The following is a 12,916-nucleotide window of genomic DNA, read 5'->3' on the forward strand; positions in this document are numbered from 1 at the left end:
TGGTAGCGCCTCCATGTTCTGGACACAACACTGACACACAGCAAACCTTCTTGCCACAGCTCGCATTGATGTGCCATCCTGGATGAGCTGCACTTCCTGAGCCACTTGTGTGGGTTGTAGACTGTCTCATGATACCACTAGAGTGAAAGCACCGCCAGCGTTCAGCATAGGAACTGAGAAGTGGTCTTTGGTCACCACCTGCAGAACCACTCCTTTATTGGGGGGTGTCTTGCTAATTGTCTATAATTTCCACCTGTTGTCTGTTCCATTTGCACAACAGCATGTGGAATTGATTGTCAATCAGTGTTGCTTCTTGAGTGGACAGTGTGATTTCACAGAAGTTACATAGTTACATAGTTAGTACGGTCGAAAAAAGACATATGTCCATCAAGTTCAACCAGGGAATTAAGGGGTAGAGGTGTGGCGCGATATTGGGGAAGGGATGGGATTTTATATTTCTTCATAAGCATTAATGTTATTTTGTTCCATGAATGTATCTAATCCTGTTTTAAAGCTGTTAATTGTTCCTGCTGTGACCAGTTCCTGAGGTAGACCGTTCCATAAATTCACAGTCCTCACGGTAAAGAAGGCGTGTCGCCCCTTGAGACTAAACTTTTTCTTCTCCAGACGGAGGGAGTGCCCCCTCGTCCTTTGGGGGGTTTAACCTGGAACAGTTTTTCTCCATATTTTTTGTATGGGCCATTAATATACTTATATACGTTTATCATATCCCCCCTTAAACGCCTCTTCTCAAGACTAAACAATTGTAACTCCTTTAATCGCTCCTCATAGCTAAGATGTTCCATGCCCCATATTAGTTTAGTCGTGCGTCTCTGCACCCTTTCCAACTCCGCAGTGTCCCTTTTATGGACAGGTGCCCAAAACTGAACAGCATATTCCAGGTGAGGCCGTACCAATGCTTTATAAAGGGGGAGTATTATGTCCCTGTCCCTTGAGTCCATGCCTCTTTTGATACATGACAATATCCTGCCGGCCTTGGAAGCAGCAGCCTGACATTGCATGCTATTCTGTAGTCTGGGATCTACAAGTACACCCAGATCCTTCTCTACCAGTTTAATCCTCCCTAAGACATACGATGCATGCAGGTTATTAGTACCCAGATGCATAACTTTACATTTATCCACATTGAACCTCATTTGCCAAGTGGATGCCCAGACACTTAGTCTATCCAAGTCATCTTGTAACTTATGCACATCCTCTATAGACTGTACTGTGCTACAAAGCTTGGTGTCATCTGCAAAGATAGAAACAGAGCTGTTAATACCATCCTCTATATCATTGATAAATAAATTAACCTCCCTGGCGGTATGATTCTGTCTGGAAATTTGTACCAAAAGCGGTACAATTTTTTTAACTGAATTTCACATCTCCCTTCGTCCATTTCACATCTCCCCCGTCACATTCCCCCTCCCTTGTCACATTCCCCCTCTCCCTTGTCACATCCCCCGAAACATTCTCCCCCCTCCTTGTCACATTCTCCCCCCTCCTTGTCACATTCTCCCCCCCTCCTTGTCACATTCTTCCCCCTCCTTGTAACATTCTTCTCCCTCCTTGTCACATTCTTCCCCCTCCTTGTCACATTCTTCCCCCTCCTTGTAACATTCTTCCCCCTCCTTGTCACATTCTTCCCCCTCCTTGTCACATTCTTCCCCCTCCTTGTCACATTCTCCCCCCTCCTTGTCACATTCTTCCCCCTCCTTGTAACATTCTTCCCCCTCCTTGTCACATTCTCCCCCCTCCTTGTCACATTCTCCCCCCTCCTTGTCACATTCTTCCCCCTCCTTGTCACATTCTCCCTCCCTCCTTGTCACATTCTCCCCCCTCCTTGTCACATTCTCCCCCCCTCATTGTCACATTCTCCCCCCTCCTTGTCACATTCTCCCCCCTCCTTGTCACATTCTCCCCCCTCCTTGTCACATTCTCCCCCCTCCTTGTCACATTCTCCCCCCTCCTTGTCACATTCTCCCCCCTCCTTGTCACATTCTTCCCCCTCCTTGTAACATTCTTCCCCCTCCTTGTCACATTCTCCCCCCTCCTTGTCACATTCTCCCCCCCTCCTTGTAACATTCTTCCCCCTCCTTATCACATTCTCCCCCCTCCTTGTAACATTCTTCCCCCTCCTTGTCACATTCTCCCCCCTCCTTGTAACATTCTTCCCCCTCCTTGTCACATTCTTCCCCCTCCTTGTCACATTCTTCCCCCTCCTTGTCACATTCTTCCCCCTCCTTGTCACATTCTTCCCCCTCCTTGTCACATTCTTCCCCCTCCTTGTCACATTCTTCCCCCTCCTTGTAACATTCTTCCCCCTCCTTGTAACATTCTTCCCCCTCCTTGTCACATTCTCCCCCCTCCTTGTAACATTCTTCCCCCTCCTTGTAACATTCTTCCCCCTCCTTGTCACATTCTTCCCCCTCCTTGTCACATTCTTCCCCCTCCTTGTCACATTCTTCCCCCTCCTTGTAACATTCTTCCCCCTCCTTGTAACATTCTTCCCCCTCCTTGTCACATTCTCCCCCCTCCTTGTCACATTCTTCCCCCTCCTTGTAACATTCTTCCCCCTCCTTGTAACATTCTCCCCCCTCCTTGTAACATTCTCCCCCCTCCTTGTCACATTCTCCCTCCCTCCTTGTCACATTCTCCCCCCTCCTTGTCACATTCTCCCCCCTCCTTGTAACATTCTTCCCCCTCCTTGTAACATTCTCCCCCCTCCTTGTCACATTCTTCCCCCTTGTCACATTCTCCCCCTTCATGTTACATTCCCCTCCCCCTGTCACATCCCCCCCCTTGTCACATCCCCCTCTTCATGTCACATCCCCCCCCCTGTCACATTCCCCCCCCTGTCACATTTCCCCCCTTCATGTCACATCCCCCCCCCCCGTCACATTTCCCCCCTTCATGTCACATCCCCCCTCTGTCACATTCCCCCCTTTGTCACCCCCCCCCCCCCCCCTTGTCACCTTCTTGTCCTGCAGCAGAATACACTGGGTTTGCCGGCAGATTTCAAACCTAGTGTATCTGCTGCAGAACAAGCCCTTTCCCCTTCAGCCAATCACAGGCTTTACACCACTGTGGCCTGTGATTGGCTGAAAAGTGAAAGGTCCTAGAAGATGAATAGTGAAGAGAGGACACCCCGGGCTGCACGGAGGGGAACGACATCTGCAGGGACCGGGACTAGGTGAGCAAAAAGTTTTTTTTATTTTACTACTTCTTTCTTTTACACTTAGCTCAGTGTTTTTCTAACAGGGGGCCTCCAGCTGTTGTGAAACTACTACTCCCAGTATGCCCGGACAGCCTTTGGCTGTTCGGGCATGCTGAGAGTTGTAGTTTTGCAACAGCTGGAGGCCCCCTGGTAGGGAAACACTGACTTTTAGTATTTTTCTTTACCTGCTCTGGCCGGCCCCCGCAACGGGAGCCGACCAGAGCAGATAATCGCATGTTTTCCCGGGGGCCGCATCGCTATATCGCATTGCTTTTGCGATATATCGTGCAGCCCGGCCGGGAACTCTGTAATTCTACCCCGAGCGTGACTCGGGGTTACCGATCCTGGCAGGGAAAATTAACCCCGAGTCACGCTCGGGAATACCGCTCAGGAGGTTAAACAGCAGCGGGCCCAGTACTGAACCTTGGGGTACACCACTAATAACCGGGGACCAATCAGAGTACGAATCATTGACCACCACTCTCTGGGTACGATCCATGAGCCAGTGTTCAATCCAGTTACAAACTAAAATTTCCAAACCCAAAGACCTTAACTTACCTGTCAGACGTCTATGAGGGACAGTATCAAATGCTTTAGCAAAATCCAGAAACACTATATCCACAGCCATTCCTCTGTCAAGGCTTCTACTCACCTCTTCATAAAAGCAAATTAGATTGGTTTGACAACTTCTATCCTTAGTAAACCCATGCTGGTTATCACTTATAATACAGTTATCCCCTATGTATTCCTGTATGTAATCCCTTATAAGTCCTTCAAACAATTTACCCACAATGCACGTTAAACTTACCGGTCTATAATTGCCTGGCGAAGACCTAGAGCCTTTTTTGAAGATTGGCACCACATTCGCCTTGCACCAGTCCCTTGGCACAATACCAGACACCAGAGAATCTCTAAATATCATGAACAAGGGTACAGATATTACTGAACTTACCTCTCTAAGAACTCTTGGGTGTAGTCCATCCGCCCCTGGAGATTTGCTTACATTTATATCACTTAACTTACCTTGTACCATCTCTACATTAAGCCAGTTCAGTACATTACATGATGTGTTACCAGCACTGACCTGGCCAATGTCAGCTCCTTCTTCCATAGTATATACAGAACTAAAGAACCCATTCAGTAGCTCCGCTTTCTCTTGATCGCCCGTGACAACCTCCCCATTATCATTATTAAGGGGTCCTACATGCTCTGTCCTTGTTTTTTTGCATTTATTTATCTAAAAAAATATTTAGGGTTAGTTTTGCTTTCTTTGGCCACCTGTCTCTCGTTTTGAATTTTTGCTGTTTTTATTAAATTTTTACAGATTTTATTAAGCTCTTTGTACTGTTTAAATGTTATCGCTGACCCATCAGATTTGTATTTTTTGAAGGCTATTTTTTTGTTGTTTATTGCTCTTTTAACATCATGTGTCAGCCATGTAGGATTTAGTTTTAATCGTTTATATTTGTTCCCCTTTGGTATATATTTAGCTGTATAGTTATTTAGAGTTGATTTAAAGATGTCCCATTTACCTTCTGTATCAGTATTTGACAACACCTCCCCCCAGTCTATGTCCTGTAGTGCAGATCTCAGCCCAGGGAAGTTTGCCTTTTTAAAGTTATATGTTTTTGCCTTCCCCGCCTGTCTTTGTTTTCTACATTTTAAGTCAAAAGTAACTATATTGTGGTCGCTATTACCAAGGTTTTCCCGCACAGTTACATTACCAACCAGCTCTGCGTTGTTGGAAATGATCAGATCCAACAAGGCATCACTTCTTGTTGGGTCCTCCACAAACTGGCCCATAAAATTATCCTGCAATAAATTTAGGAATTGTCGCCCCTTTGTAGTTTTAGCCAACCCCGGACCCCAATCTATCTCTGGATAGTTAAAATCTCCCATTATTACCACTGTACCTGCCCGGGCGGCCCTCTCTATTTGTTTATGAAGCCGAACTTCTATCTCTTCAGTGATATTAGGGGGTCTGTAGATTACACCAAATACTATTTTTTCAGTATTTCCCTCCTTTTGTAATTCTACCCACAGTGATTCCACATCCTCAGAATCATCACACACTATGGCATCGTTCACACTGACTTTCATACCACTTCTTACAGACAGACTCCACCACCTTTTCTGTTCATTCTATCCTTGCGAAACAATGTAAACCCCTGCAGATTGACAGCCCAGTCATGCGAGGAGTCCAGCCATGTCTCAGTGACCCCAACTATATCAATATATTCCTCCAGTATCAAGGCCTCAAGCTCCCCCATTTTATTTGCTAGGCTTCTGGCATTTGTGAACATACACTTTACATTTCCATCCTTTATGTTTATTGGTGTTAATGGGATTCAAGGGTGTCAGTTTTATTTTCCTATGAAGCCTATTCCTATTAACTATTCTAACCCCTCCCTCCGCTCCACCCCCAGGTACATTTATAATTCCCACCTCTCTATCTACACTATCTTCCCCCTCTTTGCTGTAGGTTCCCTCCCCCCAAGTCCCTAGTTTAAACACTCCTCCACCCTTCTAGCCATCTTCTCCCCAAGCAAAGCTGCACCCTCCCCATTGAGGTGCAGCCCGTCCCTACGGTAGAGCCGGTAACCGACAGCGAAGTCAGCCCAGTTCTCCATGAACCCAAACCCTTCCTTCCTACACCAGCTTCTGAGCCACATGTTTACCTCCCTTATCTCCTGCTGCCTCTCTGGTGTGGCTCGTGGTACTGGTAGTATTTCAGAAAATACTACCTTGGAGGTCCTTGCCTTAAGCTTGCGGCCTAAGTCCCTGAAATCATTTTTAAGGACACTCCACCTACCTCTTACTTTGTCATTGGTGCCAATATGTACCATGACTGCTGGGTCCTCTCCAGCCCCGCCCAGCAACCTGTCAACCCGATCCGCGATGTGCCGAACTCGTGCGCCAGGCAGATAACACACTGTTCGGCGATCCCGGTCTTTGTGACAGATTGCCCTGTCTGTCCCCCTAATAATTGAGTCCCCCACCACTAGTACCTGTCTGGCCTGCCCTGTACTCCTCCCTCCCTCCTTACTGGAGCAGACACCCCCCTGGCGGTCAGAGGCGGTATCCTGCTGCAGTTCTGCTAGCTCTGTAATGGCATCCCCCTCATCTGCCAAGCGGGCAAACTTGTTGGGGTGTGCCAGTTCAGGACTAGCCTCCCTGACACTTTTTCCCCTACCCCTCTTTCTAACTGTAACCCAGCTAACTGCCTGACTGTCCTGCAACTCCGTCCCACTGTCCTCCCCCACCTCTATTCCCGAGAGTGCCTTCTCAGTGAGCACGAGACTCCTCCATGTTGTTAATGCTTCTCATTGTTGCCAGTCGCCCCTCTAGATGCAGGATCTGGGCTTCCAAACGGACAACTAGCACACATCTCGCACAACAATATGCACCCTCAAACTGTTGTTCAAGGATTGCATACATTGAACAGGATGTAAATTGGACTGCATTTTCCAACATGGAGGCCATCTAGTTATGGGGATTTCACAAATGTATAGGAAAAAAACAGACAGTCAAAATGACACTTAAAATTTTATGTAGACCTTGTGGGTTCAGAAATTAACACTCGCAGCGATCTCAACCTCCTGTTTTTGTAACTCCTCTTTCACGCCCCCTCTTACACAGCAACACTCAGAAGAGCAAGCTCTCAATAAGAGTCCCAAGCTAAGATTTATACACCTGTGCCCAATCTACTCCTCCTCCCCCTAGAGGTGGAACAGAGAAAAAAAAATAAAAAATGAAAAAGGGTGTTTAAACTCTAACAGTTATCCCACTATGTGCAAAAGAGAAAAACTAATATGAATGTGGGCTATAGGCAGTCGCACCCACTCCACAGATTCACTCCGCACAACAGATAATCACAGTTTTTGTAACTCCTCTTTCACGCCCCCTCTTACACAGCAACACTGAGAAGAGCAAGTGACTTGGAGTTACATTGTTTAAGTGTTTCCTTTATTTTTTTTGAGCAGTGTATTAAGTTAAGGGTGCCAATAATTTTGTCCAGACCATTTTTGGAGTTTGGTGTGACATTATGTCCAATTTGCTTTTTTCCCTCCCTTCTTTGGTTTACTTCCAATACACACAAAGGGAATAAACATGTGTGCAGCAAAACATGTGTTACTGCAATCCTTTTCTGTGAGAAATACTTAATTCTCTTGAAAAATTTCAGGGGTGCCAACATTTACGGACATGACTGTACATGCAGTATGCAGTAACATATAAATATATATATATATATATTTTTGTAGGATCTGACGTGTATGCTTTAAGTCCAACTCTATAATTTACTGTTATGCCTCAGCAGTGATGTCAGATTTAGTCGACGGTGGGCTGCCAAGCCAGCTGACACATGACAAATTATTGGAACCCTTTTGAGGATACATCAGGCCCTACAGGAAAGCTTTTCCCGCAGCGACCAATCACAGCTCGTATGTCACTTTACCAAAGCTTGCAAGAATAGGAAAGCTGAGCTGTGGTTACTGTGAGAAAATTACTCCAGTTTTTCTCTCACATATTATGACAAGTCAGGGCTTTAGTGTTTGTCAGCTTTGTTGGGTATTTTGGAAATAACTTCAGGGTTTGATGTGTTCTTCTTCTTTTTTTTTTTTTGTTACAATCGTGAATAAAAAAACATAAATACATCTTGCAATGCGACATGTATAATTGTGTTTATGATTTTTAAAGTAAGTGAAGTAGTATTCATAAATTACATAAATTAGAATAGTTAGAAAATGGCATTCTTATTTCTGTTTTGTTCAATAACATCCCAATTATTCAGAATTGTTTGTCTTTTTTAGGGTGTGCCCATGAATTCACTAAGGTTTCTTTTTGAAGGGCAGAGGATTGCAGATCACCAGACCCCTAAAGAGGTTAGTAATATCTAAATCTGGTGCAAAGTTTGTGTGCAGTTGAATCCAGGCACTCCATACATACCGTACAGAAGTTACATTTTTTTGTCTCATTCCAAAAACCAAAACTTTTTTTCCGGGGTCTTGATATAACCATATGAGCTTGTTCTTTTTTTTTTTTTTTTTTTTTTTTGCAGGTCAAATTGTTCTTTTTAATGGCACCATGTTGGGGTGTAACTTATTGATAAATTAACTATTTACACCATTCGTCATTTTGCTTACCCCAAAACAAAATGTGTATGTTTAGTTTTTAAGTTTTACTACAATTGCACAATAGAAACTTTTACTTAACTTTTTAATTAGTTTTTCTATTTACAGCATTCACCATGTGAGGTTCTTAAAGATATAACTATAAATTTCAGGATGTGGCGATACCAAATATGTCTAGTTTTTTTATGCTAAAAAAAAAAAAAAAAGATTAGTAGGGGTCTGACTTTTGACACCCCTGCCAATCCGATGTTTAGAGCTGCTCATTCCATTCAAGGTGCATTTTTCCATTCAAATGAATAGGACAATGCTACAGTTTCTTGCACCACCATTGCTATCATCCATTTTAAAAGCCTGGATGACCCCTTAAAATTTTTGTTGCATGTTTAAAATGCATTTTCTTTGATTTGGGAACTCTTCACCAATCAAAATGAACACATTAAAGGTGCTATTAAAATGCACTGGGTGAACACAGCCTTATGAAACACACTTGGCTTTGGTTTTAAATCTACTTCACAAAACCTGAAGTGTATGGCCATGTCCTGACGTCGGAATGTCAGCACGGAAAATCTCTGTGTGGACTGTGCTTGGAAATGTGCTGTCTCCATAGACTGCAATGCATTTCTGTGCGAAGTCTGCCAAAAGAATGGACATGTTCATTCTTTCTGCGGACACCAGAATCGGACTTTCCGCTTCAGAAACATCTGGAAATGCTGCCGCGTGCACAGTGCAGCAGAATATCAGTGAATTCAGTGATGCTGCAGAATACCGTATTTATCGGCGTATAACACGCACTTTTTAGGCAAAAATTTTTAGCCTAAAGTCTATATGCGTGTTATACGCCGATACACCCCCAGGAAAGGCAGGGGGGGAGAGGCCGTCGCTGCCCGCTTCTCTCCCCCTGCCTTTCCTGGGGTCTAGAGCCCTACTGCCGTCCCTTCTCTCCCCCGGCTATCGGTGCCGCTGCCCGTTCTGTCCCCCTGACTATCAGTGACGGCGCCGATAGCCAGGGGGAGAGAAGCGGCGCCGACAGCCAGGGGGAGAGAAGGGGCAGCGGCACCCATTGCCGGCGCCGCTGCCCCGGCGCCTCCCCCCATCCCCGGTTGCATAATTACCTGTTGCCGAGGTCGGGTCCGCGCTGCTTCAGGCCTCCGGTGTGCGTCCCCTGCATCGTTGCTATGCGCGGCGCATGACATGCCGTGCAGTGCATAGCAATGACGCAGGGGACGCTCACCGGAGGCCTGAAGCAGCGCGAACCCGACCCCGGCAACAGGTAATTATGCAACCGGGGATGGGGGGAGGCAAAGGGGCAGCGGCGCCGGCAATGGGTGCCGCTGCCCCTTCTCTCCCCCTGGCTGTCGGCGCCGCTTCTCTCCCCCTGGCTATCGGCGCCGGCAATGGGGCGCCGGCAACGATAGTCAGGGAAGAGAGTGGGCAGCGGCGCCGATAGCCAGCGGGAGAGAAGGGACGGCAGCAGGGCTCTAGACCCCAGGAAAGGCAGGGGAGAGAAGCGGGCAGCAACGGCCTCTCTCCCCCTGCCTTTCCTGGGGGTGTATGGGGGTATACACGCGCACACACGCACCCTCATTTTACCATTGATATTTGGGTAAAAAACTTTACCCAAATATCCTTGGTAAAATGAGGGTGCGTGTTATAGGCCGGTGCGTGGTATACCCCGATAAATACGGTATCTGTTCAGAATTACGCATGGAAATTCTGACATGAACATAGCCTAAGAGCAACCCCAGTGTAAAGTGAACATTGGAATGTGGCCTCCATGAATGGTTGGAGTATAAGTCTGGAAGTGAACTGTCAGTTCCTCAGTTTTAATCAGACATGTGAGCTCAGCTATACTTTTATTGTAGATGTTTTGTTTTCTTATCTCTGTTTCCTTAACCCCATTTTGACCTTAAAGGGGTACTCTGGTGAAAACCTTTTTTTTATTTTTTATTTTTTTTATTTTTTTTTAAATCAACTGGTGCCAGAAAGTTAAACAGATTTGTAAATTACTTCTATTAGAAAATCTTAATCCTTCCTGTACTTATTAGCTGCTGAATACTACAGTGGAAATTATTTTCCATTTGAAACACAGAGCTGTCTGCTGACATCATGAGCACAGTGCTCTCTGCTGACATCTCTGTCCATTTTAGAAACTGCCCAGAGTAAAAGGAAATCCCCATAGCAAACATATGCTGTTCTGGGCAGTTCCTAAAATGGACAGAGATGTCAGCAGAGAGTGATTTTTACCGGAAATTGCACTGTGTAGAAACGAACCCCCCCCCCCCCCCCCCAAGTTACAAATTGGCATTTTTTTTTCTATTTCACCCCCCAATAATATATATTTTTTGGTTTGGTAGATTTTGTTATTAAATGATTGATGTCATTACAAAGTACAATTGGTGGCGCAAAGAACAAGCCCTTTATATGGGTCTGTAGGTGCAAAATTTAAAGTGGTATAATTTTTGGAAGGTGAGGTGGAAAAAATGAAATAGCAAAAACGAAAACTGGCCTGGTCCTTAAAGCGTACCCGTCAGATCACTCAAAATTTGCTTTATTTCTGAAATACCCCTCCACCAGAAGCAGGGGGGCGGATCCCTGATTGTGATAACCACTCCCCCTCCTCCCCCTCCCTCACCTCAGTTCAGTGCTTCCCAACCAGGGTGCCTCCAGCTGTTGCAAAACTACAGCTCCCAGCATGCCCACACATCATTTGGCTGTGCAGGCATACTGGAAGTTTTGCAACAGCTGGAGGCATATGATTGTAGTCCCCTTTATTACACACACACACACACACACACACACACACACACACACTGGCTTCATATATTCTTACACATACACATTAGATAGACACACTGATATACGCACATACACATATATCCACACACACACACACACACACAAACACACATACATACATGTAGGGACACTTACTTTTTCGTCTGCAATGCAATGTTTCTGTCTCTCAAACAGCAGACATCAGTGAGAGCCCGGCAGCATTCTTCCTGGCCTTCCCCCTCCCCTTCTCTTCACATGAGTCTGCAGTGTGGTGGGCCCCCCCCTCCAAAATTTCCAGGACGAAGCAGAAGGCGGGGGAGTTCTTTGACTGGCTTTTTCAGTATGAAATACTGAAAATGTTCTAATGGAAGTAATTGCAAAACCTATTGGTTATACATGCTTTACAACATATCAAAAGTTTTTATGGGCTTAGTCCTTTAAAAAGGTACTCAACTGAAAAACCTTTTTAATTTTTTTAATTTTATTTATTTAAATCAATTGGTGTCAGAAAGTTACAGATTTGTAAATTACTTCTATAAAAAAATAATAATAATCTTAACCCTTCCAGTACTTATCAGCTGCTGTTATGATGCACTGGAAGTTATTTTCTTTTTGAATTTCCTTTCTGCTTGACCATAGTGCTCTCTGTTGACACCTCTGTTAATTTTAGGAACTGTCCAGAGCAGGATAGGTTTTCTTTGGGGATTTGCTCCTACTCTGGACAGTTCCTGACATGGACAGAGGTGTCAGCAGAGAGCACTGTGGTCAGGCAAAAAGGAAATTGAAAAAGAAAAGAACTATTTTTTATAGAAGTTAATTTACTAATCTGTTCTAACTTTCTGGCACCAGTTGATAATAATAATAAAAAAAAATGTTTTCCAGTGGAGTACCCCTTTAAGGGGTTAAGAAGAGCATAATTAATTTTAATGAGACTTATTTTTAGATGTGATATTGGATGCAATGTATTAGTAATAATTTCCTGTTACTTCTTCCCTTACAGCTGGGCATGGAGGAAGAAGATGTTATTGAGGTTTATCAGGAACAGACTGGGGGCCACTCGTTGATTTAACTTTTTGTTTTGTTATTTTTAATTTGGAAATTTTTTGACATTCTGGATTTATTTTATTTTTTTTATTTTGTAATAAGTTGTTTACCTTCCCCCGTTGTAAGGGTTCCTTTCTTGTTGTAATCCACTTGCTGGCTTCACCTTAACATCACATCATTTCAGCAGCCACACTATGTACCAAGATGAGCAGCATCTGCACACTTCACCAGTTCAAGCCTTTTTGTCATCTTTGCCTCTGGGCTACAAGGATCCAGCTTGGAGTCTACATGGCAACATTGTGACAAGAGGAAAGAACTTACTGGGGACTCTTGCTTCATATTAAAGTTGAATAACATTGTGTCCTTGATATTTATATAGGTAAACAGCTCCATTGGGGAAATGTTCTTCTCCACTATTAAAATTCTGTTTGAAAATGGGATGGGTGGATATATAGACAAAATTTTATGAGAACACCGAAATAAAGTTTCTCTTGTTTTAGTTAATTCCACAACTCATCAATGATAGACTAAGCCTTTTGTAATGCGAACACAATTGGCACAGTGAAAAATTGAACCTAGATCTCTCTCTCTCTCTCCTGTTGTGCTGTGATGGTATTGGACGTTTCTAAAGGAAAAAGTGAATGAGAATTAATCCACATTAATTAACTATTAACTATAACTATAACTATAATGGAAAACCTAAAGATAATTGAGAGACATTGCTGCACTGTGGGCCATTAATAAG

At 44.4% G+C, this 12,916-nt stretch overlaps 1 protein-coding gene across 1 annotated transcript in view; it reads left to right on the forward strand.

The window, feature by feature from the left end:
- Window positions 1–12,675, forward strand: part of SUMO1 (small ubiquitin like modifier 1) — a 30,749-nt gene extending 18,074 nt beyond the window's left edge. The window contains exons 4-5 of the mRNA XM_056533495.1: window positions 8,032–8,103; window positions 12,128–12,675. Of these exons, the coding sequence (XP_056389470.1) occupies window positions 8,032–8,103; window positions 12,128–12,196 (141 nt within the window). The 3' untranslated portion in view covers window positions 12,197–12,675. The remainder of the gene's footprint in view (window positions 1–8,031; window positions 8,104–12,127) is intronic.
- The last annotated feature ends 241 nt before the right edge of the window (window positions 12,676–12,916 follow it).

Source organism: Hyla sarda, chromosome 8, assembly GCF_029499605.1.
Source record: "Hyla sarda isolate aHylSar1 chromosome 8, aHylSar1.hap1, whole genome shotgun sequence".
Classification (NCBI taxonomy): Eukaryota; Metazoa; Chordata; class Amphibia; order Anura; family Hylidae; genus Hyla; species Hyla sarda.